The 22,556-nt window shown below is 45.2% G+C and overlaps 1 protein-coding gene across 4 annotated transcripts in view; it reads right to left on the reverse strand.

The window, feature by feature from the left end:
- Positions 1–5,505: 5,505 nt before the first annotated feature.
- The window catches only part of GATAD2B (GATA zinc finger domain containing 2B), a 123,801-nt gene continuing 106,750 nt past the window's right edge, over positions 5,506–22,556 (reverse strand). For 2 of the 4 annotated variants that reach the window (XM_033924322.1, XM_033924318.1), the window contains 3 exons: positions 15,505–15,597; positions 11,403–11,517; positions 5,506–10,941 (listed from right to left, as the gene is read on the reverse strand). In XM_033924322.1, the coding sequence (XP_033780213.1) occupies positions 10,808–10,941; positions 11,403–11,517; positions 15,505–15,597 (342 nt within the window). In that variant the 3' untranslated portion in view covers positions 5,506–10,807. The remainder of the gene's footprint in view (positions 10,942–11,402; positions 11,518–15,504; positions 15,598–22,556) is intronic. The other 2 variants (XM_033924320.1, XM_033924319.1) reach the window with 1 other exon arrangement.

Here is a 22,556-nt window from a genome sequence, read left to right on the forward strand (position 1 = left end):
TCATACTTTTTCAGCATTGCGACCAAGACTCTTTCCACTCCTATAGGCACTCAAACCTTCCAGATATCAGATCCCAAAAAACTGAGGAACTCCAAATCAAGAATACTTCCTAAGTAGCATTCACAGGCTGGCAACTTCAGTCCTTTCTAACACTAAACAGTCGTGGCTCTACATAGCATCACCCTCTACCGGACTTCTAAAGCCAGTACTCTGTGCCCTTCCAGATGTAGATAATCAACTTCCTTCTCATGTGCATTCATCATAGTAAGGGAGGATGCAGGTCGGCATCCGGAGGATCCCGCAGTACTGATTTGGAGGCAATTTTACGGCAGCCCAAAATCAAGTTTCTGCTTTTTTTAGGCTTGTAGACATGCGGTTGTATCTGTAACATCACAAGCAGAAAAGTGGTTCGTGATGTCAGGTAATTTCTGGAGCCTACGATTCAGATGGAAGCCCTGGTGGGGCATACCAAATGAGGCCCCTAGTGGGAGGTTCTTGGGTTCCATCAGGAAAGTGGTTCTCTGGTCATGACAGCTTATTTTATGCTGAGCATCACAAGGAGCCCCACAAAATGTGTGTGCATGAAATTTTTTCTGTGAAGTGGGTACCGTGCCTATGGTCACAATGCAGCTGTTAGGTGCAGGACATGCATGCACACAAAGCAAGCTCAGACAGCTAATGGCAGCTCTGTGGTAAGAGGTAGTGCTCTCTACCGTGCATTTGAAGTGCTCATTTTAATACTAATGAATTTCTTGTAATGCATTTACATAGGGTTCTCAGCGGTTGCTACTGTGATTGGGAAAAGCCCCCGAGAACTCTTTTGTGCATTGGAGGCCTAGCTACCTTGCAAGTAAGACTGGCTACAACCAGTCTTACTTGTACAGCAAGCTTTGCAGCATCTTCCCCAACACACACACACAGATTCTAACCTGCTGCTGTTTCTTTTCTTCTGAGCCAGGGTAAAATTATTTTGCACAGAAATAAATGAGTAAGCATCTATTTAATAGGTGTTTCCAGGGGGTTCTTAGCATTTGCCTCCCTAAGAGAGCTTAGGTTTCTAGCAGAGCTTCGGATCACACAGCCGAGGTCATAGCAGCCAACACTTCAAAATAATTGGGGGTGCTACACTCAATGGAAATAACCCCTCCCTGGACACTGACAATATTGGGGGGTGCTTAAGCATCCACAAAGCTGGTTCCTATGCCCAAGATATATTTCAGGTTCAAGGTGCAAAGTTAGCCCTGTCGGTGTGTGCTCTGCATTACTACCCTGATGGGGTCCACTATACTTTTAGCTGTTTAGTTGCACCTCTCTTGGGGGACCGCGGCAGTGTTAGGTTGGGTTTTTTAAAAAAAAGTTATTTTGCAGGTACCATCATAACCTTTGATGCATGGAGTGGGTAGGTGGGAGCCTTGGTGCAGAAAGAATGGGCATATTTTTAAATGCTACTATTACAGAAGCAGTTTCAACATTACACTGTTCACAGATGAGATTTTCCAATACTGTCAAGTTAAATTACAGTGGAACCCACTTAACTGCATAACACCACAAAAACCAAATTCAAAATGTATCTTCCTATACAATAGACTGCCCACTTATATACATACTGGTTAATTTAGTAAGTCCATCTATTAGCATATTGAAATGGCCCAGTTTATCGCATAGAATATGGCTCTAATATCAATTACTCATGCCTGGGCTTTTGGTCAGGTGAATAATCAACATATGATGCCCTAAGGAGAAGGCTAAGAACTAAATTAGTCAGAGATCTCCCTGAATACCCATCTTACTGTTCACAATGCACCGGGAAGGGAAAGTGGAGCTGGGCCTGCCGGCTGGAGAATAAGCATCCTTCCGGACAGCTAAACAGGTACTTGTGGGGTCCGGGTGGGCTTTTTTTTTTTTTTTGGGGGGGGGGGGGGTCAGTGTGCCAGGGAATGTCTCAGGGATGTGGGGGGGGTTTTCCCAACAGGAACTCCTGCCGGTAGATGCTTGGGGGGGGGGGGGGGCAGCATGAGGAATTGCACACTCTTCCTGCCACATTCAGGGGTAGGGATGGCTTTGGGGGTTCCAGCAGGAGGGACTTGGCATTGCTCCTGCTGGTAGTCTGGGGGGGGGGGGGCGAAAACGGGTTCTCTGCTAAACTGATTGCAGGGAAATTCCCTTGCTGCAATCCGATTCTCTAACCGGTGCCTGTATTGCCAGCGGGTATTGCGCAAATTGGTTATCCTTGGAATAGGGGTCGGTGATCATGCCCTTCATAGTTGACATGGTGCACTTGCTTCATGCTTATATGCTGCTGGAGCAGAAACATGGAAAGGTGTTTAAGAGGAAAGTTATTTTTGAAGATTTGGGATGAGTACATCCAATCATTATCTCATAGGGCTTAATTCATTTTGACTGAATTCTCTTTTGGATTGGGATGGCCATCTGCTGTGCTTGCCACAGGGTGTCACATATTAATGTGTGTGGGGTTTTCCCCCCCATGTTCTGATCTCAGGGGAGACAAGGTTAGTGTAAGCTTAGCAGTGTTACATAAGAGATTAGACTGTTTTCAGAAGGGATTATGGTTAATCTTCTAGTAAGGTGAACCTATTTTTTTGTTTTAACTATTGTGGTAGAAGTACCGTATTTATTGCGAACCGGCATCCTGCCCCCCGCTCGCGTCACCCCCCTCCCCCACGATCCTATATCCCCCCCAGCACCGCAAAGACATCGCTTACCCCGATTGGGCACCGGCACCAGCACCAATGCACAGGACGTGCCAGTGCCCGAAGATCTTCCCTCGCCTGTGCTGGGCTGTGCAAGGGAGATCCTCCCTCTTCCCTGTGCTGGGCTGGACTAGGCTTTGAGCATTTGCGCATGCTCAAAGCCTTCTGGTCTCGCTCTCTCCGAGATTCTCAGAGCATGCGCAAATGCTCAAAGCCCAGTCCAGGGAAGAGGGAGGATTTCCCTCGCACTGCCCAGCCCAGGCGAGGGAGGATCTTCGGGCACTGGCACATCCTGTGCATTGGTGCTGGTGCCAGTGCCCAATCGGGGTAAGCGATGTCTTTGCGGTGCTGGGGGGGATGCCGGTTCGCAGGGCCAGAAGAGGGAGTAAGCGGGGGTGGCGGGAGGAGGTTTTAGAAGCATGCGCGGTGTACGCGTGTGCTTGCTATATAGAATTTTTTTTACATAAATGCGTTGTTCCCGCACGCTATACGCGTATGCGTGTTATACACGTATGCGCATTATATGCGTGAAAATACGGTAGATCAGAACCAACTTTTCTGGCACTTGGTGTTGATGTTCTTTTGGGAACATTTGTGGAAGTGGGTGTCCCAGTTCAGTTGGAGAAAATATAAGTTATTTGTGGAGTTGGTTCATTTTTTTTTTTTTTTTTTTTGAGGGGGGCAGGGAGTTGTTTTATAGGGAATGATGCCAGGGTAAGTGCATGATCTATTTTTCCAGTGCAATAGGTGAGACATTCTAAAGAGATCATGCACTTACCCTGGTAAGCTCTTTTCCAGTACATTCTAGACACATGGGACGTACAAAAGCAGTCCCCAAAAAGCTAGGGCGGGCTTACTGCATTGACCCTCAAGACTGAGCATCCAAAGGCAGAGTCCTGTCTTGCCGCCACATCCACTCTGTAAAACTGAGCATATCTGGGAGAGAGGACCACGATGAAGCCACACATCTTGAAAAATGCACTTTGACGGAAACAGGAGACTGTTTCCCAGAAAGAAGGTAGGTTAATGAAAGGGCCTCACGGATCCATCTGGAAATCGTGCCCTTAGAATCGGGAGCGCCCTGCTTGACAGAATGAATCAGCACAAACAAACGGTCGGAAAGACGAAACTCATTTGTGACCTCCAGATAGCGAAGAAGCACTCCGTGCATATCTAGGTTCTTCAAAATATGATCCTGTGTCTTTGGATCAACAGGCTGAAAAACAGGCAAACGGACTCCCTGATTAACATGGAAAGCCGAAAGGCAGAAAGGAAGGAACCATGCACAAGGAAATCCCCGTCTCTAAGAAAGAGTCTGGAGTCCGGAAACATGCCTTGCTGATGGAACAGCGACCAGAAATCCCATCTTGAACATCAAGTCTAAGAGGGAAGCATCCCAAAGGGGCTCAAAGGGAGTCTTGGAAAGACTAGACAGCACTAAGTTGAGGTCTCATTAAGGGAACAGCCAAAAACGCAGATAAAAAACATCTGTCTGGCAACATTGGTACAAAAATGGTCACACAGAGATCCCTGCAGAGCAGAGGGGCAGCTTAGTGGTCACTGAGGTATCCAGGTACTACAAATCCCACCTAAATTCATTTATTTATATATATATATATATAAAAGGAGTAGATTAGTGGTGAGTATAGTGAATTCAGGGTAACTCACTTGAACTTTTATTTCTTTAGTAAATAGGTGAACCCTACTGGTGAACCTTATATATATATATATATATATATATATATATATATATATATATATATATATATAAGTGAGCCTTCCAGGAAGATAAAACCTACTGTACCTAAAGGTATACCATTACAATAGCCGTCATGCTTGCAGGTGTCTTATAAATTCAGGTACAGTAGGTATTTCTATGCTCCAGTAGGGTTTACCTATTTACTAAAGAAATAAAAATTCAAGTGAGTTACACCTGAATCCACTACACTTGCCACTAATCTACTCCTTCTACTAGCTTCTTGCTTTTGACCATTTTGAAATGTCCATCTGCTTCGAAAATGAACACCTAAGCATGGGAGGGGAAACTGAGCTGCTGTGTTCCCGTTACCTAATTGTTACCTGCAGTTATAAGAAGGTAACCTTAACTTCCAAATAAAGCAGTATTTAGCTATAAATATATATATATATTCTCGCTTCGCGCTCTCATTTCTGATGCCCAAAAGCAAGCTGTACACATCTTAGGAGACCACCAGGGGTATAACAATTTCAACAGCACTATATATATACACACAAACACATGTACATATACTTATGAGGTATTTAGGAAACGTCTAAAAACACACCTGTTCCTAAAACATCTTGACAACTGATCCACTTATCTCTTTCCTCTCAATAGCGACCTACTGTCCTTTTGCTCACTTTTCTCCTCAACAATGAATTTCCTGTCTAATGACTTCTCTTTCTTCTTCCCCTCTTGAAGTCAGTCAATTTGTACCTTTGCTTAATCTTTTGTAAACCGCATAGAACTTCACGGTATTGCGGTATATAAGCTGTTATTATTATTATTACATATACAGTATGCATATGTGTACGTATACATCTTTACCCACATTGACCTGCATTTTGAAGGCTATTTAGGGACCTACCACTGGTATAAATGCTCTGGTCTTTAGGTAACTCAAAAGGCATCTCTTCCCCTTGAATCAGCAACTTCACTAAAATAAGCCGAGTCATTTGGATTTCTGGACAGTACACCTAGTAAAATCTAATGGAAACCAGTAAGTATTCCTAATATCCACATAGTCCAACAAGACATCACACGCAATCCACTTGGCCCAGGAAATTAATAAACCATTCCTTTATTAAACAGAGCTTGCAAGTGATAAATATTACAAAGTTGTTTTTTTTTTTAAATCCTTTCTCCAAAAAGTAGCTTATTTAATTTTTCATCAGTTGCTGCATAATCAGTCAGCAGTTTTTAAACAGCTTTTTGTTCTTTCCCAGATTTTCAACACAATGCTAAACAAAAGAATGCCCCCCCCCCTGCAAAAATAAAACAAAAACAAAAAACCTTGAAATTGTGCAAAAGCTCTGGGTTTTGTTGCATGCAAAATAACTCGCTCCAGTCTCTGAATGGGGGAGAGATGGCTCCTTTGCTGTCACAGACCATGTGAGAAAATCCTCACAAAGCAGCGCCCAGGGATATCAGCCATTGGAAGTGCGTCATATCGTTGAGGCCTTGGAGGAACAGGCTGAGCGAGCGAGCGAGCTAGCTCTTGGATCAGTGCGTATCACAGCTCCCTTCTCAGAGATCCACAAAGCAGCTCAGTCGCTTGCTGCACTCGGCTAGTCCCTGTCGGCTGTGAAAAGACAATTCGATCCCAGCAGCAGAGCAGAGAGAAGGGAAAGGAGAAAGTTTGCCAAAGTCATGAAGCACCTTTCTGGGATCTTTCTGGAATTTTCCTTCTCTGTAGAGAGGATCCATTCTGTTTTAACTGTAATACTTGAGTTGCAAAGCAATATTAACCTTATCGCTGCTAGGGATACTCTAAAACGTCTGGCCAAATGAACTACTGGGGAAGGAGGGGAGTGTAAACAGAATTTTAAAACCACAAAAACATATTCTTTCATTCTGTACGTAGCTTGAAAATTATTTCCTTAGCATAATAAGAGCTCAAATGGGTATAAAGTACAGCTAGACAGCTGCCATTTACATAGCATCCTTCCCAAACTTGAAAAGCGCTGTACAAACTTGTAAGATCCCAGTCAAAGCTATGAAATGCCACATTTTTTGCTAGGGTAAGGAATGGGTTTAAGACAAGCGGCCTTGTACTGCACTTTCCGAAAGTACAGCAAGGCGATATTTCAGATGAGACGCCCTCTTACGCACACCTCCTCCAAGCCTTCTAACTACAAACTGGAGCTCAAAGGGGGGCTAAGGAGTAAAAAAAACAAAATGCATCAGCAAACTTGATGAAGCTTAATGGCTAAGAGCACCTTATTAAGGACTTTCCCTCAGGAAGCAGCGAGCCACCGCTGTTCACAAACTGTGCAAGAACAGAAATTTGGCCACACGACCTGAGCAGTTGAGAAAGACGTGAAACTGGGGCAGTTTCGTTAAGGGGGGTAAATGAACTGCTTTAGAGGAAAGAGAATTGTCATCCACCCGCCAAGGAACATGGATGAGCTGCTCAACAAATTTACTGTCACCTCGATCAATGTATGCTTCAGTCGGGTGGCTCTGTGACTCTGCTAATAGGTACTTCTGCAACCTTACACAGAATAAGTTCAACGCACAAAAGAGCTGGGAGTCTGTGGGAAAAACTTGTGGGTCATTTTTATCTCATTTTGAAAAATACAACTTGTGAGAAGATTTGCCCCTGCGATAGCACAATTCTTCTTAAGATCTGCGCTCTCTTTCCCCTGTCAGATCAGCATCACCATACCTGAATGTTATGAAACAACAAGACAAGATTATGTGTCTTTCCCATAGCTTCCTGTGAGCTAAAGGAACTAGATACATGTCTGGTCTTGGCTGACGTAAAGCCCATTGCCCTGGTGCCTCATCAGTTAGAGTAAAGGGCTTAACAAGCCAGGTCATACTGACAGATGGAGCTTCCTTGTGGCACCACTACGAGTCTCCGGACCACAGGCCAAAGTGATTTTTTTTTTTTCTCTCTTTCATCTCCTTCCCACCCCGATGAGCAGCCATTTGCACGCTTATGGAAATACACAGGTCACACAACACAAAATGACGGAACGGCTTTTACAAGTCATTTCACTGCCTAGGCTTTTTTGCTTTCTACACAATGTACATTTTTTTCGGTATTTGAATGCATTGAGAAATAGCTTATATACATGAATAACTCCTTGTTATGACAGTTTGGCAGCGATAGCAGATGCTAAAAAAGAGAGGGGGTGGCATTACAGAAAAACGTCTTTCCAAGAACAAAAACACAAGAAGCTCGCTTTTTTTGTTTTTTACATAGCACTTTCTAGCCACTTAAAGTTTAAAAAAAAAAAGCAAGGGAAAAAGTCCATTTCCATACTGGAGAAGGGGTTTGTACTGAACGTTCTACGATTGCTTCCTTTTCCCCTTCAGCACATGCTCTGTACACTTCTTGCCCCCCAAGTCTGTAAACAGCATACTCCATGAAGTGGGGGAAAGGGGGGAGGGGGGCAATGAACCACGCCACACACTGAATTTGATCCACTTTGGAGCTCCTGCATCTCTCTGCCCCATCCAATTGCTTAGGAGATGGATGTTTGGAGCTTTGAATTCGACAGTAATGGAGGCAGAACGAGATTGTTCCACAAAATAATCCTGTGAAGAAAACGTGAGAACTGCACCATCCAGAAATGCCCAACAGAAAACCTAGCACAGCTTCGGGGAAACTGTGACATCGCTGGGTCTGTTATTTGCTTTTTTCACTCATTACAGGTCTGCAGATGAACGGCAACCACAGAGCTGTCAAGGGTGAGATGTTAAGGTCCACTCCCAGCCTCGCCCGCTCTGCCTCCTGGCTCTACCCCCCCCTGACATCCATGACTGCAGTGCCAACAGGCCACCTTGTCCTCCAACAGTAGGAGACACCTTAATAAAACATCTACTGCTGCAGCTGTGAGATTTTGCAGCTCTTATCTTAAAATGAGTCCCGCAGCAGGAGGAGATCTCTTATTAAGGTATTTCCTGCGGCTGAGCAGGAGATTCTTGCTCACCTGTGGAAATAAGGGAGATGACCTGAAACCTTCTCCCGCTAAATGCAGGAGACTTGGCAGGTCTGCAAGAAAAAGATTTATCTAGGGGCAAGCCTTACTGCCATATGTTAATGGACAGTTGTTTTGCATATTCCTTACATCTTGACAAGACTAGGAGAGCAGAAATTCACTGATCACAACACTAAGGAAACATCAGCATGCCCACAAATCCCGCCCGCCCCCAGATATGAGGAACTCATTTCTCACTGGATAACCGACTGCTAAGACATGGTTATAAGAAAAGGGAGAAGAGGAAGAATTTTCCTTCATACCTCAGGGAGGGAGCAGGGAGATAATGGTAAACATGTGCTGCTCTACTCACTTACCAGTTCATGACACTTTTTTTTTTTTTGGGGGGGGGGGAGAAAGACCCATAAAGACTGCCGCACGCACGCTATCACAGCATCAAGCCCTTCAGTGGTGAAAGATGAAGGGAGTTAATGATACCGAGTGTGCTGGCTACATGCAGGGTCAATCCAGTAATGTTATGGTTAAGACCCAGAATATCCATCCAAAATATTTCAAAGAACACAATAAATATTAACCATAAGTGCTTTAAAAAAATGGATCTGTGTCTCCGAACAATGCAGAACAGCAGCGGCACCAGAAATTCCTTCAATGGGGTCCTGCCTCGCTTATGACAAGTCATTTTTTTTATTTTTATTTTTTGCAAAATACTAATCTAACTAAAGGATGCTACTTGTTTTAGGCTTACAGCAACTCACTCGCAGGTCAGCACCTGCTGCAGTCAGAGACAAATTCTAGGCTCAAAAGTACCAAAGGGAAGGGCTACTGTGTTTCTAGAGCCAAAGGACAATGCATTTCATCAGGCTGATGGGTTAGCACTACTTCTGTGTTCAAAATGCAAATCAAGGCAGGGAGGTACACTAGAGCTCTCATGGCCTCAAGTTTACAACATACGGGACAGTGCTGAATCGGAGTGAACCAAACCATTAGCTATCACAAAAGGAAGCAATGAAAGGAGTGTACTGCCTAATCACACCCAAGCTGAGGATTGAGCACTGCAGAAGCTTTTCCAGTGTGATGGGGATGGGTCGCATCTCCTACCACTGCAGGGGTTGTCTCTCTTATCAGCAAACTGCAGGCCGAGAGGATAGTACACAAGAAACAACAAACTGGACTGCCTGCATTCACTTCTCAGTTTCCAGCTCAGATTTCTCCTGTACATTGTAAATAGCTCAAGAAGCTCAGAAAGTGCTCTTCCTATTTATGACCTCAGTATAAGCAGCAGGTTTCATGCGGTTAAGTATTTTTTTAACACGCTTGAGTTGATCTGGTAGAGCCTGGGCCTGGGTACCTGGTCATGGTGAGCTTGGGAGCTCCTGGTACAGATCAGTGCCCGCCCCACCCCACCCCCAGTGGCATGCTTCCAATTTATACACTAAGGGATAAAAAAAAAAAATGAGTGCAAATAGAGGAATGTTTCAGAAGCTAGATAACCAAACCTAATAACTTGTTTTCACAATATCTGAAAGTAGATTTTACTTTTTTTTTTTTTTTTTTTTTTAAGGAGGCTGCCACAAAATGAATTCCAAAATCCCTGGACCATGTGCTATGATGTGGTTTAGACACAGCTCCCAATGTATCAGAACGTCTGGAATAAAATGCCCCTTGTAACACCAATTTGCTGCTTTCTTGCTTGGTCACTCAAACTGGATAGGAGGAGGGCATAAATATAAAAACGAGAAAGCCTGCAGCACCTTTGAGCTCCAGCAGCTGAAATCACAGATCTTAAAGATCAGGAGTTGAACAGCTGCTTGACTTGGTCATCTGGTACTAATGAGCTGCAAAGTGCTCACTCGCCTCAAGCACTCTGGCCCAGCAGCACAGGAAGTACCCCACTTCTGTCACTCAAGCTGGCCCCAGCAGCCCTCTTCCCTGAACGGATTCCTTCTTACACCCACTTGCAAGCTATGCCAGTCCATTTCATAGAATTGTCTCTTATCCAAGGACAGGCGCAAATTCCTGACAGTACCTCTAAACCCACTCCCAGTACTGCTCACAGCCCAAAAGCCTTCTCGGGGCACCAATGGCAGTGGTGCTGGAAAACCCATCAGAGGGACCTCTCAAGAAAAAAAGTGCAACTCTTAATTGGAAAAAGAATTCTAAGCATTGACATTTAAAAAAACAGTAGAGCAGAAGAAAAGCAGCATAAGCAAGTCTCATATATAGTGCTGTGTAAATGACTCTGACCTCAGCTGCTGCAGCCACCTCTCCTTTCTAGAAGACAAACTGGGGGATGGAGGAGGACAGGTGACAGCGCTGAAATGAATTTCCTTATACAGTAGGCACCAGTACAGGCACTGCATGCGAGGGAGGGAGGGAGGAAGGGAGGGAAGAAGGCATGTGCACAGGCGTTATTTCTGTCCACTGATGGACTGCGATATAGACCGGGGTGGGATCATGTCTAATAGGTATTCCCTCTGCCGATCCGCCAAGCTGGATGCTTTGTGACCTCCAATGCCAGCATTAAGGTATGCGATGTTGACACCTGAACAGAAGAAACAAGATGTGTGAATGTTTTATGTGCTCCGATTTCCCTCTTTGGCACATTATGCCGCATGCACTTATGAGAACATTCATCTGAATTTGTGAGTAATATGCGCATTGTCAGATATTAGCGAGTGAGCAAAAATGCAGCATCGGCACGGCAGCTTTGAGAAAGCTCGATATCATTTGGGCTCATTTTTCTGTAGGTAAGAAAAGGGACTTCTGAATGATGGGGGGCATCGAGTGCATGTAGCAGCTTGAACTGGGGCTCATTTGGGCACTCTATAATCTCTGGCAAGAAGAAACAATTCAAATATTACTCATAGGGCAGACTGGCACAGTGACATAAGCAGCCCAGGTCTTCTGTAGAAGAGAGGACTTTAAAAAAAGGGAGCTCGTTGTTAGCTCCACATACAAAACTTCCTTCAGGCTTTGCGGCCACCAGTATATTAAAGTTCTTACCTGGCATTCCCAGAAGACTACCTGCTACAGATAGTTGAGGGGCTTGGGCAAAATTGGAGAGCATTGAACGGGCATTGGGAATTCCACGCTGTAGGGTGGCCTGGGGCTGTGGAGCCTGTATAATACAGAATCAAACACTGACATGCCAAAAGTGGTCACAGAGTCTCACCCCCCATTCCAAATTCTACAACACACATAAGTGGTACATCATGACTCCACATTAAGTGACACACACCACCCAGGCTCGAGACATATCCCTCGTTCAGATACATTGACATCTCCCATCCATAAAGCATAAGCTTTCTTCCTTCTGGTTTATCAGTTTAGCAATTATAGCACATAAGTAGTGTGGCTTAGTGTGATGATCACATACCTGTAATGCGGGTTCTCCACAAATAGCAGCCACACTACATAATAGTGGCTCTCTCCACTAGGCACACTTCTAAAGCTTGTTTGCCATAGTTAGATTTCTCCGTATACAGTAAAAAGGCAGTCACATAACACATACTACATATACTAGACTAGGATAAGTAATTCTGGGAGGCTGATTTTGGAGTACCAACTGACTAAGTGCACTGTTGAGAAGATGCATGTAGAAATTTGTTTTCTTTTATTTCTTAGCTCTGTTTAGCACACTCAAGGGGGGAGGGTGGATTTGGGGTGTAATTGAAGAAGATTTGTTATCATATGTTATATACATATGGCATACTCTATTTTAGTTGAAAATGTGATGAAGAGTAGGGTTTGTTTTTTTGTTTTTTTTACACTATTAGATTTTATGTGTTAGATATTATAGGGCTATATTGGAATTACTTGTAAGATATATTTTTGTGCACTTCTTGTTTGATTTGAAAATGAATAAAGATTAAAAAAAAAAAAAAAAGAAATTAGTGTTTAGTGAAATCATGGATTGAAGACCTTGTTACTTCTCTGCATACTTTGTTGAAGGGAGGTAGACTCAGGAATAATGTCAGGAAATATTTTTACAGAGAGGGTGGTGGATGAATGGAACACCTTTCCGAGAGAGGTGGTAGAGTTTAAAACTGTGAATGAAGTTTAAAAAGAATAGGATAGACACAGGAGATGTTTAAATAGAAAGAAGAAGATAGAAACGCATTATAACTATTGAGGTGTTACCTTGGGCAAGAATAGTGGGATCTGATGCTGAACAGATTTGTACGGCCTGTGTCCTGCACATGGCAAGAGACAAAGAAAAGTGGCCAAATCCAGCATGGCGGAACAGAGGCTGATGCCAGACAGACGTGGCTAACTCTACAATGAGGAGACAGACTTGTACGGTCTGAGTCCCGCACTGGGCCAAATCCACAATGAAGGAATGGAGGCTGATGCTGTATAGACTTGTACAGTCTGTGTCCCACAAGTGGCAAGATACAAGTGAAGGTTCAACAAATCCAGTGTATTGATCATTTTATGTTATGTGCTGCAAGTGGGGGTACCGTCCAACCTAGGAGGAAGAGGAAGGCATTTTGACTGATACGTATTCAACTTATCATCCCCATCATGTGGTCGATAGGGTAGTGACTTAAGAACATAAGCAATGCCTCTGCTGGGTCAGACCTGAGGTCCATTGTGCCCAGCAGTCCGCTCACGCGGTGCCCCAACAGGTCCAGGACCTGTGCAGTAATCCTCTATCTATACCCCTCCATCCCCAGCCAGCTTTTGAACACGGGTGACCTGGGCCTACATTGAGTGGTGGGCAGGGCTCTTGTCTTCTTGGGCAGAATGGATGGACCATGAGGGACCTTTTTTGTCATCATTTACTGTGTTAATAAAGCTCAATGTGCACTGGCTGTGGATGTTACTTTAACTCTGAAGAAGTACATACCAACATGACATGTTGGCTGTATGTTTGCTGTGCAATAGCAGAAATATATAGGATAGGAAATGGTCCAAAAGGATGTTTAATGACTAGGACGCCAGGAATGGAGAGATTGAAAAAAACAAATAACTTCCTAAATTGTAAGAAAATAAAGTAGGGCAGGTTTGAAGTCTAGTTTACGAATAAAGTCTTGGGAATAAACTAGTTGAGCTATAGCTTGGTTGAGATGGAAATTCAACATCCCTTTCAAGAGAAACTTAGGATAGCATACATCTGTTTGTTAAACACCCCCCCTCAAAAAAAACACACACAAAAAAACCTGGTTATATGAAAGAGAAATGCACAAAACTTTGCAAGTTCACTTACTCTTTGAGCAGCGGTGATTAATTAGAAATACTAGATTCCATGACAAATATTTAAATGATGTTTGCACAGTAGTTTGAAGGGGGCCTCTAAAAAGTCGGGTAAGGACTATAGTCAGATGCCATGGAGCAGCTGGTTTTCAAATAGGAGGGTTTGCATTTCTCAGTCTCACATGAATCTGGAAACTAGACGGTGGACCAATTTCTTATTCATGAGTTTGCAGGTAAGTGGAGACATACAGAGTTGGTTTTCAAGCCCATAATGGACAGGTGTAAATAAGATAGCTTCCTAGAAGTTAAAAGATCTCTTCTATCCTTTCAGTATCTGTAGGTACTGTGTGCTGTTAAGATGACTTGAAGGTGTCTCAGCATTTGAAGACCCCTTTTAAGTGATAAACCATTTAATCGGGTAGGTTTCCTTCAAATGCTGTGACTGTGTGGCTCTCGTACAATCAGATATTTTTATGTCTAAGCTGGCCTTTCGTTATGAGCCTTGTGGCTGGCAAGAACCTAAGCAGTTACAAGCATGGTTAAGGTACAACCAAGTACTCATGTAGAGCTTTAAGATCCAACGAACAAAATTTACTAACTATTCCTTCGCTCAAGATTATCAACACAAGACGGCAGTTTATTTTTTCAGTAACCGCTCCACAGATTTGGAACGCTCTTCCGATATACCTACGAAATGAGCATGATCTGGGAAAATTTAAAAGTAATCTAAAAACATTTCTTTTTAAAGATGCCTTTGATGTTTAATCCATGAATTTTTTTTTTTTTTGGACCATTGTTATTTTATTATATTTCATAATTATTTGTTTCCCTCATGTGTATTTTCCCTTTTTTGTTCTACTTTTCTATCATGAATTGTATTTCGCTTCCCTTTGTTACCTTATGTTATGAGTATGTTGGACTATTTTTAATTTTATGTTATTGTTTAAAGTCTGTAATGTATTGTTTCCCATTGAATGTATTTTAAATTGTACATCGCTTAGAACTATGATTAAGCGATTAATCAAATGAACTATTAAACTTGAAACTACTCAAGCCATGTTTGATATTTAAAATATTTTTTTTTTTTTGGGGGGGGGGTTACATCAGGCAGACAGTTACAAACAAGCTTTAGAAGAATATATTCACTAAAGAGCTCACCAGATAATCTCTCTTTTCTACACTTTTCCTCCTATATATACAAGGAATGCCTACTTACACTATTGGCTACATGTGAACATCCTGTATTCAAACCAAAACAGATCAAAACAATACAATAGTGCTGGATGTGCTCTTTCCCAGTCAACGTAGAGAGTACTTCATGGGAGTTCAGATTTCCACCCTTATCACACTGATGCAGGTGGTGGGGTTCTTCATAATTCCTAGTACTTCATCTACTTTTCTACTTTTTTGTATATATTCTTCATTTTTACTATTTTATATTCATTATTTCATGTCCTAATTTTATTGATAAATATATAAATAGTATAACTTAGCTTTTGATAGTAGTCCATTCCCCTTCCCGACGCGTTTCGCCTAGCTTTCTCAAGGTCGGGGGAACTGAACATTATAGCTTAGCTTCTCCTATTATGACCAGCCGCCGCAGGAGAAGCTGCTATAATGTTCAGTTCCCCCGACCTTGAGAAAGCTAGGCGAAACGCGTCGGGAAGGGGAATGGACTACTAACAAAAGCTAAGTTATACTATTTATATATTTATCAATAAAATTAGGACACGAAATAATGAAGAATATATACAAAAAAGAAGTAGAAAAGTAGATGACGTACTGGGAATTATGAAGAATCCCACCACCTGCATCTGTGTGATAAGGGTGGAAATCTGAACTCCCATGATGCACCCTGTATTCAGACTCACTACTCAATTTATTGAAGTATTTCCCCCTGAAGCCTCACCTGTCGGAGCGTGTGCTGTTTACTGACACTAGAGATGACGGGAGCCGCAGTGGGAGATATGGCAGCCTGCTGCTGTAACCGCTGCTCAATTTCCTACAAGAAAGAGCAAGTTCACACATAAGAATGACCATATAGCACAGTTACTTACCATAACAGTTGTTATCCAGGGACAGCAGGCAGATATTCTCAACAGTGGGTGACGTCACCGACGGAGCCCTGCAGCGGACAGCCTTGAAAGCAGACTTGCTTGAAGAACTTTGTAAGAGCTTCCGAGTGCTGCACTGTGCATGCGCGAGTGCCTTCCCGCCCGAGTTAGGGCGCGCGTCTCCTGTGAAGTACCTTAGTTCAGATACCTAGCAAAGAAGCCAACTAGGGGAGGAGGGTGAGTTGTGAGAATATCTGCCTGCTGTCCCTGGATAACAACTGTTACGGTAAGTAACTGTGTTTTATTCCAGGACAAGCAGGCAGCATATTCTCAACAGTGGGTGACCTCAAAGCTAAGCATAATGGGATGGAGGGAGAGTTGGCAAGTTAAGAAAAAAAAGATTTTGCAAAACAGATTGGCCAAAATGGCTATCCCTTCTGGAGAAAGTATCCAGACAGTAATGAGGGGTGAATGTATGAACCGAGGACCAAGTGGCAGCTTTCCTCAATAGGAGTTGATCTGAGGAAAGCTACAGACGCTGCCATTGCTCGAACTCTGTGGCCCGTGACTCCACCCTGCAGAGGGAGACCAGCCTGAGCATAGCAGAAAGAGATGCAAGCAGCCATCCAGTTGGAGATGGTTCGCTTCCAGACAGGATGCCCCAACTTATTTGGATCGAAGGAGACGAAAAGTTGTGGGGCTGTTCTGTGAGGTTGAATGCGTTGCAAGTAGAAAGCCAAGGCATGTTTGCAGTCCAAAGTATGGAGCGCCACTTCTCTAGGGTGGGAATGAGGCTTTGGAAAAAAATACTGGAAGAACAATAGATTGATTGATATGAAATTCTAAAACAACTTTAGGTAAGAATTTTGGATGAGTACGGAGGACCACTTTGTTATGATGGAAAACTGTGAAAGGTGGATCCTCAACTAAAGCTTGTAACTCACTGACCCTTCGAGCAGATGTGAGGGCAATCAGGAAAACTACTTTCCAAGTAAGGTACTTGAGATGTGCCTTATCAATTGGTTCAAAGGGAGGTTTCATCAATTGAGCCAAGACAACATTGAGATACCAGACTATTGGGGGTGTTTTAAGTGAAGCATGAACATTAAAAAGTCCTTTCATAAAGCGGGAAACCACAGGATGTGCAGAAAGAGGTTTCCCATCAAGAGGCTGATGAAAAGCAGCAATTGCACTGAGATGGACTCGGATAGATGTAGACTGATGTCCAGATTGTGATAAGTGAAGTAAATAATCCAAAACAGAAGCCAAGGAGGTAGACATTGGCTCCATATGGCGAGTGAAACACCAAGAAGAAAATCTAGTCCATTTCTGGTCGTAACACTGCCGAGTGGTCGGCTTTCTGGAAGCTACCAAAATATCCTGTACAGACTGAGAGAACTGTAGAGAGTCTGTTAGGTTGAAAGGTACCAAGCTGTTAAGTGTAGAGACTGCAGGTTGGGATGTAGCAAGGATCCTTGACTCTGAGTAAGCAGAGATGGAAAAACTGGTAGAAATAGAGGCTCCCTGGTGCTGAGTTGATGTAGAAGGGAGTACCACGGATGTCTGGGCCACCGAGGAGCTATCAGAATCATGGTGGCATGTTCTGCCTTGAGTTTGACAAGAGTTTTGAGAATCAGAGGGAATGGAGGGAAGGCATAGAGAAAGTGACCATCCAATCCAGGAGGAAAGCATCTGCCTCGAGATGCTGGGGAGAGTATATTAGCGAGCAGAACTGAGGCAGCTTGTTGTTGAGGGGAGACACAAAGAGGTCTATCTGAGGGATCCCCCCATTGAGCAAACACCTGACTTAGAGGCGAGGAATTGAGTGTCCATTCGTGAGGTTGCAGAAGATGACTCAATTTGTCCGCCAGACAGTTGTGCTGACCTTGAATATATGAAGCTCTGAGAAAGATGTTCTGATGGATTGCCCAATCCCAGAACTTCAGAGCTTCTTGACAAAGGGAGTGAGATCCCATACCTCCCTGTTTGTTGACATAGTACATGGCGACTTGGTTGTCCGTCCGGACAAGGACTATGTTGTCATGAAGAAGGTCTTGAAAAGCTTTGAGAGCATTGAAAATCGCTCTGAATTCCAAAAGATTGATGTGACAAAGACGGTTCGCAGGAGTCCAATGACCTTGGGTACCGAGTCCGTCGAGATGGGCTCCCCATGCGTAGGTTGACGAGTCTGTTGTGAGAACCTTCTGATGAAGGAGATTGTGGAACAGCAAACCTCTGGAAAGATTGGAAGAGAGCATCCACCAGTGGAGAGACTGCTTCAACAAAGGAGTTACTGTAATTTGTTGAGAAAGCGGGTCGGTAGCTTGTTGCCACTGAGATGCCAGGGTCCACTGAGGTATGCGAAGGTGAAGTCTGTCAAAAGGAGTCACGTGAACAGTAGAAGCCATGTGACCGAGCAGAACCATCATTTGTCTCGCTGAAACTGATGTGAGATGAGACACTTGATGGCAAAGGCGAATGAGGGTATCCCGACGTGGTGGAGGTAGAAACGCTCTGAGCTGGACAGTGTCTAGAGTGGCCCCAATAAATTGGAGAGACTGAGATGGGGGTCAGCTGGGATTTTGGAAAGTTGACTTCGAACCCCAGACTTTGGAGGAACAGAATAGTCTGTTGGGTCGCTGCAATAACCCCTTGTAGATAGGAGGCCTTGATAAGCCAGTCGTCCAGGTATGGAAAAACTTGAAGACCCTGGGAACTGAGGGCTGCAGCCACCACCACCACCACCAGACATTTCGTGAAAACTCTGGGGGATGAGGTGAGTCCGAAATAGAGAGCTGCACGGGAACGGGGATGACGGGAATCCCGCGGGACCCGCGGGGATCCCGCGGGTTCCCCCTTTGGGTCACGGGGATCCCGTGGGGACGCCCCCTAGGGTCGCGGGGATCCCATGGGGACGCCCCCTAGGGTCGCGGGGATCCCGTGGGGACGCCTCCGAGGGTCGCGGGGTTCCTGCGGGGTTGGATCGCAGTGCACTGCATTCGAGCCGCGAGGGTAGTCTTCTCCTCCTTACCTGCACTGTCGCAGCACACAGCCGAACGGAAGTCTTCCCGATGTCAGCGCTGACGTCGGAGGGAGGGCTTAAGCAAAGCCCTCCCTTCCTCCGACGTCAGCGCTGACATCAGGAAGACTTCCGGTCGGCTGTGTGCGGCAGGGCAGGTAGGAAGAAGGCAATGGCGAACGAAAGAGGGGGGAGGGGGCGGTCCGCCCCGAAGAATGTGCACAGCCGGCCAGGTCCCCCGATCGACCGACAACAGGCCCGGCCGACAAACCTCCCTGCCCTGTAGCCGCGAATCTAAATTACCTCTTACAGCAGCTTCACTACTCCAGCTGCTGTAAGAAGGTAATTTAGATTCGCGGCTACAGGACAGGGAGATTTGTCCGACCGGGCCTGTTCTGTTGTCAGTCGGGTGCAAAAGCGCCACAAAGGTGGAGGCAGGGAGGGAGGAAAGGTGGAATGGAGAAGAAAAGACGCTTAAGGGGGGAGAAGGCCGCTGAAAGCACTGGGTAAGACAAAGGGGTGGAGAAGGACGCTGAAAGGACATGGGGTAAACGGGAGGAGGGGGGGAAGGATGCTGAAAGCACATGTGGAAGACAGAGGGGGGTGAAGGACCCTGAAAGCACTGGGGAAGACAAAGGGGTGGAGAATGCCACTGAAAGGACATGGGGAAAACAGGGGTGGGGAAGGCCACTGAAAGGAAATGGGGAAAACGGGGGGAGAAGGCTGCTGAAAGGATATGGGGAAGACAGAGGGGGGAGAAGGCCGCTGAAAGGACATGGGGAAGACAGAGGGGGGAGAAGGACGCTGAAAGGACATGGGAAAGGCAGAGGGGGGAGAAGGATGCTGCCTGACAGGACATGGGGAAGATGGTGGGGGAGAAGGACACTGGAAGGAAATGGGGAAGAGGGAATGGGGAGAAGACCCTGGCAGGGAAGAAGACAGAGGTGCCAGACTATGGGGGGAGTGGAAGGAAAAAGATGGGTGCCAGACCAATTTGGGATGGGGGAGAAAGGGAGAGGCACAGTAACAGAGCAAATGGAAGACACAGAGAGAAGAGAGGCAGTGGATGGAAGGAATTGAATGAGAATATGAAGAAAGCAGAAACCAGGCAACAAAGGTAGGAAAAAAATTCTTTTTTTTTTTTTGCTTAAGGATAAAGTAGTATATTAGTTGTGTTGATAAAAATTTATAAACATTAGAGGCTCTGGTAGAAACCCGTTTACAAAGTATGTATTCTTCCCAATTAATATTTCCAAATTAATAAAGTCTTTTTGCTTATTTTTAAATGGGTTTCTACCAGAGCCTTTAATTCAGTAGCATAATTAAATGAAATAACTATTTCTGTAGTTTATAGGGACGGGCGGGGACGTAGGGGATTCCTCGCGGGGACGTAGGGGATTCCTCGCGGGGACGGGCGGGGACGGAGGGATTCCTCACGGGGACGGGTGGGGACGGGTGGGACTTTGGCGGGGACGGGTGGGGACGGGTGGGATTTCTGTCCCCGCGCAACTCTCTAGTCCGAAAGGAAGAACTCTGTATTGTAGATGAAGATTCCCCACTCTGAATCGAAGATATTTGTGAGAGGCTGGATGAATAGGGATATGAGTGTAAGCCTCTTTGAGATCCAGAGAGCATAGCCAATCTCCCTAATCCATCAGGGAATATAAGGTTGGTAAAGATAGCATCCGAAACTTCTCTTTGACTAGAAATTTGTTGAGGGCTCTGAGGTCCAGAATGGGTCGCAAATCCCCCGTCTTCTTTGGGACCAGAAAATAAAAGCCCATGTCCCATTGGTTTAGAGGAACCTCCTCGACAGCTTGAAGGCGAAGAAGAGCTTGAGCTTCCTGAAGAAGAAGGGGAAATTGTGACGAATTGGAAGGATACTCTCTTGGAGGGCGATCTGGAGGCACCTGAAGTAAGTGAAGTGAGTATCCTTTCCGAAGAATGGTGAGAACCAGAGATCTGAGATGATCATCTCCCACTGGTGATAAAAATGGTGAAGATGACCTCCTAAGGGCAGAAGAGAATTTTGATGCAGGGAGGTTGGCATGCTGAGAATGGGAATGTCAAAAAGTTGAGACAGAGTTCTGATGATGTTTGAATTCTGAAAGACTTTGTTCCTCAAGAGCTGGGCAGAATTTGAGAAAATGTTTGAAATAAGCCGTGAAAATGTAGTTATAATTGAGAATTCTGTTAGCCATCATGGAATTCTGGTATAATCTGCAGCCAAACTTGTCCATGGTACGGCCCTCCCTGCCTGGAGGGACCGCAGCGTAAAGCTTAGATGGATGAGCTTTCTTTAAAGAAGATTCCACCACCAAAGACTGATGGGATAATTGAGATTTCTCGAAGCCTTTGCAGGGTACTGTGGAATGCCTGGATTCAAGCTTGGATGGAATAGCTGTGATGGAATAAGGAGTTTCCATATTCCTTAAGAAAGTTTGCTTCAATACAGGAGTCATAGAAAGCCTCAAGGTCTCCTTGGGTGGATGAGGCAACTCCATGTCGGCCAAGTTTTCAGGTGTATACTTGGAATCAGAGTGGAGATCCAGTTGAAGAGCTTTTCCCATGTCGAAGACGAACCTGGCAAAAGAGGCAGACTTCGAGTGCGAGACCGAGGAACTACTGAGTAGGAGGGAGAAGCCTCTCTGGAATACTGAGACAGAGGCTCAGAGACCAGACGCACAGTGATTGAGGAAGCTGCACTACCTGCATGAGGAGGAGTCAGTGAGTGTTTGTGCTTCAAAATCCTTGATGGTGAAGTTCCCAGGGTTCGAGGAACAGATTGGGTCGAGGCAGGAGGAGAAGGCTCCCTCGGAGGCGGTCTCGACCTCGATGGACTTCGAGGAGAAGCAGCCGGTGTAATAGCTTTGCGAGACTTATGTTTAGATTTGGAAGAAGTCTCAGTAGCCTTGGATAAACGAGGCATAGAAGTCTCAGTATCCAAAGAAGGCGAAGGTTTCTGTTGTAGAGATGTCTCCTGAGTAAGCTTGGAAGCGAGATGCCTCGAATGCCTCGAGCGATACTTTGTCGAGGTGGAGGAGACTGTGTCCGAGGAGTAAGTGAAGAGTCACTGGATGAGAACTGGCGAGACTTGCGAGGCTTGCCTCTAGGTGCTTCCATCGGGGTCTCAGACTGCCGCTCAGGCTGGCTCACAGGAAGCTGGGTCGAGGACGGGAGGAGTTGAGCCATGACCGAGGAAATCTGCGTGGTCAGAATGGCTTTTAACATGTTCTTGAACAAGGGCACTGAGACAAAAGGATCAGATCTTGAAGGTACAGCAGTGCGCTCCAAGGAGGGCGACCTCAAGGTTGAGTATTCCTGATGCTTGGAGGCACGCTTAGCTGGAGGTCTAGTCGAGGCAGGTAGATATAGCCTGGGATGCCTGTGACTCTGGAGGCTTCTTAGAAGTAGTACCTGAAGGAGAGACAGGAGACTTACCCGTCGAGGTCTTCAGAGGGGGTGCCACCGAGGCCTTCGAGGCCGAAGCTTGGTGGAGGCAGAAGCTGGAGTCAAGGTCAAGGCCTTAGAAGTCGAGGCCGTCCCCGAAGCCGAGGTCAAGACCTTGTCAGCCGGCTGGTCCACTGTGCCAAAAGTTGCAGGAGCTTGGCTCGGTGCCGATGAAGTGCCCGAGGTTGGAGGGTAGCACAGTGCGAACAAGTGATGGGACAATGTTCAGGACCCAGACAAACAATACACCGACTATGGGGATCAGTGATTGAAAGGGTCTTGTTGCACTGGCTACACTTTTTGAACCCGGTTAGAGGCCAGGACATAGAAAAAATGAAGCCCGACGTACCGAACGAGGTAAGCGGCCAGGCATAGGCCGTAAGGCCACTGCCGGAAGAAAAAAGAAAAATAAAAGGTTTAAAAAAAAAAATTATTGTA

The sequence above is a fragment of the Geotrypetes seraphini genome, chromosome 16, assembly GCF_902459505.1.
Source record: "Geotrypetes seraphini chromosome 16, aGeoSer1.1, whole genome shotgun sequence".
NCBI lineage: Eukaryota > Metazoa > Chordata > Amphibia > Gymnophiona > Dermophiidae > Geotrypetes > Geotrypetes seraphini.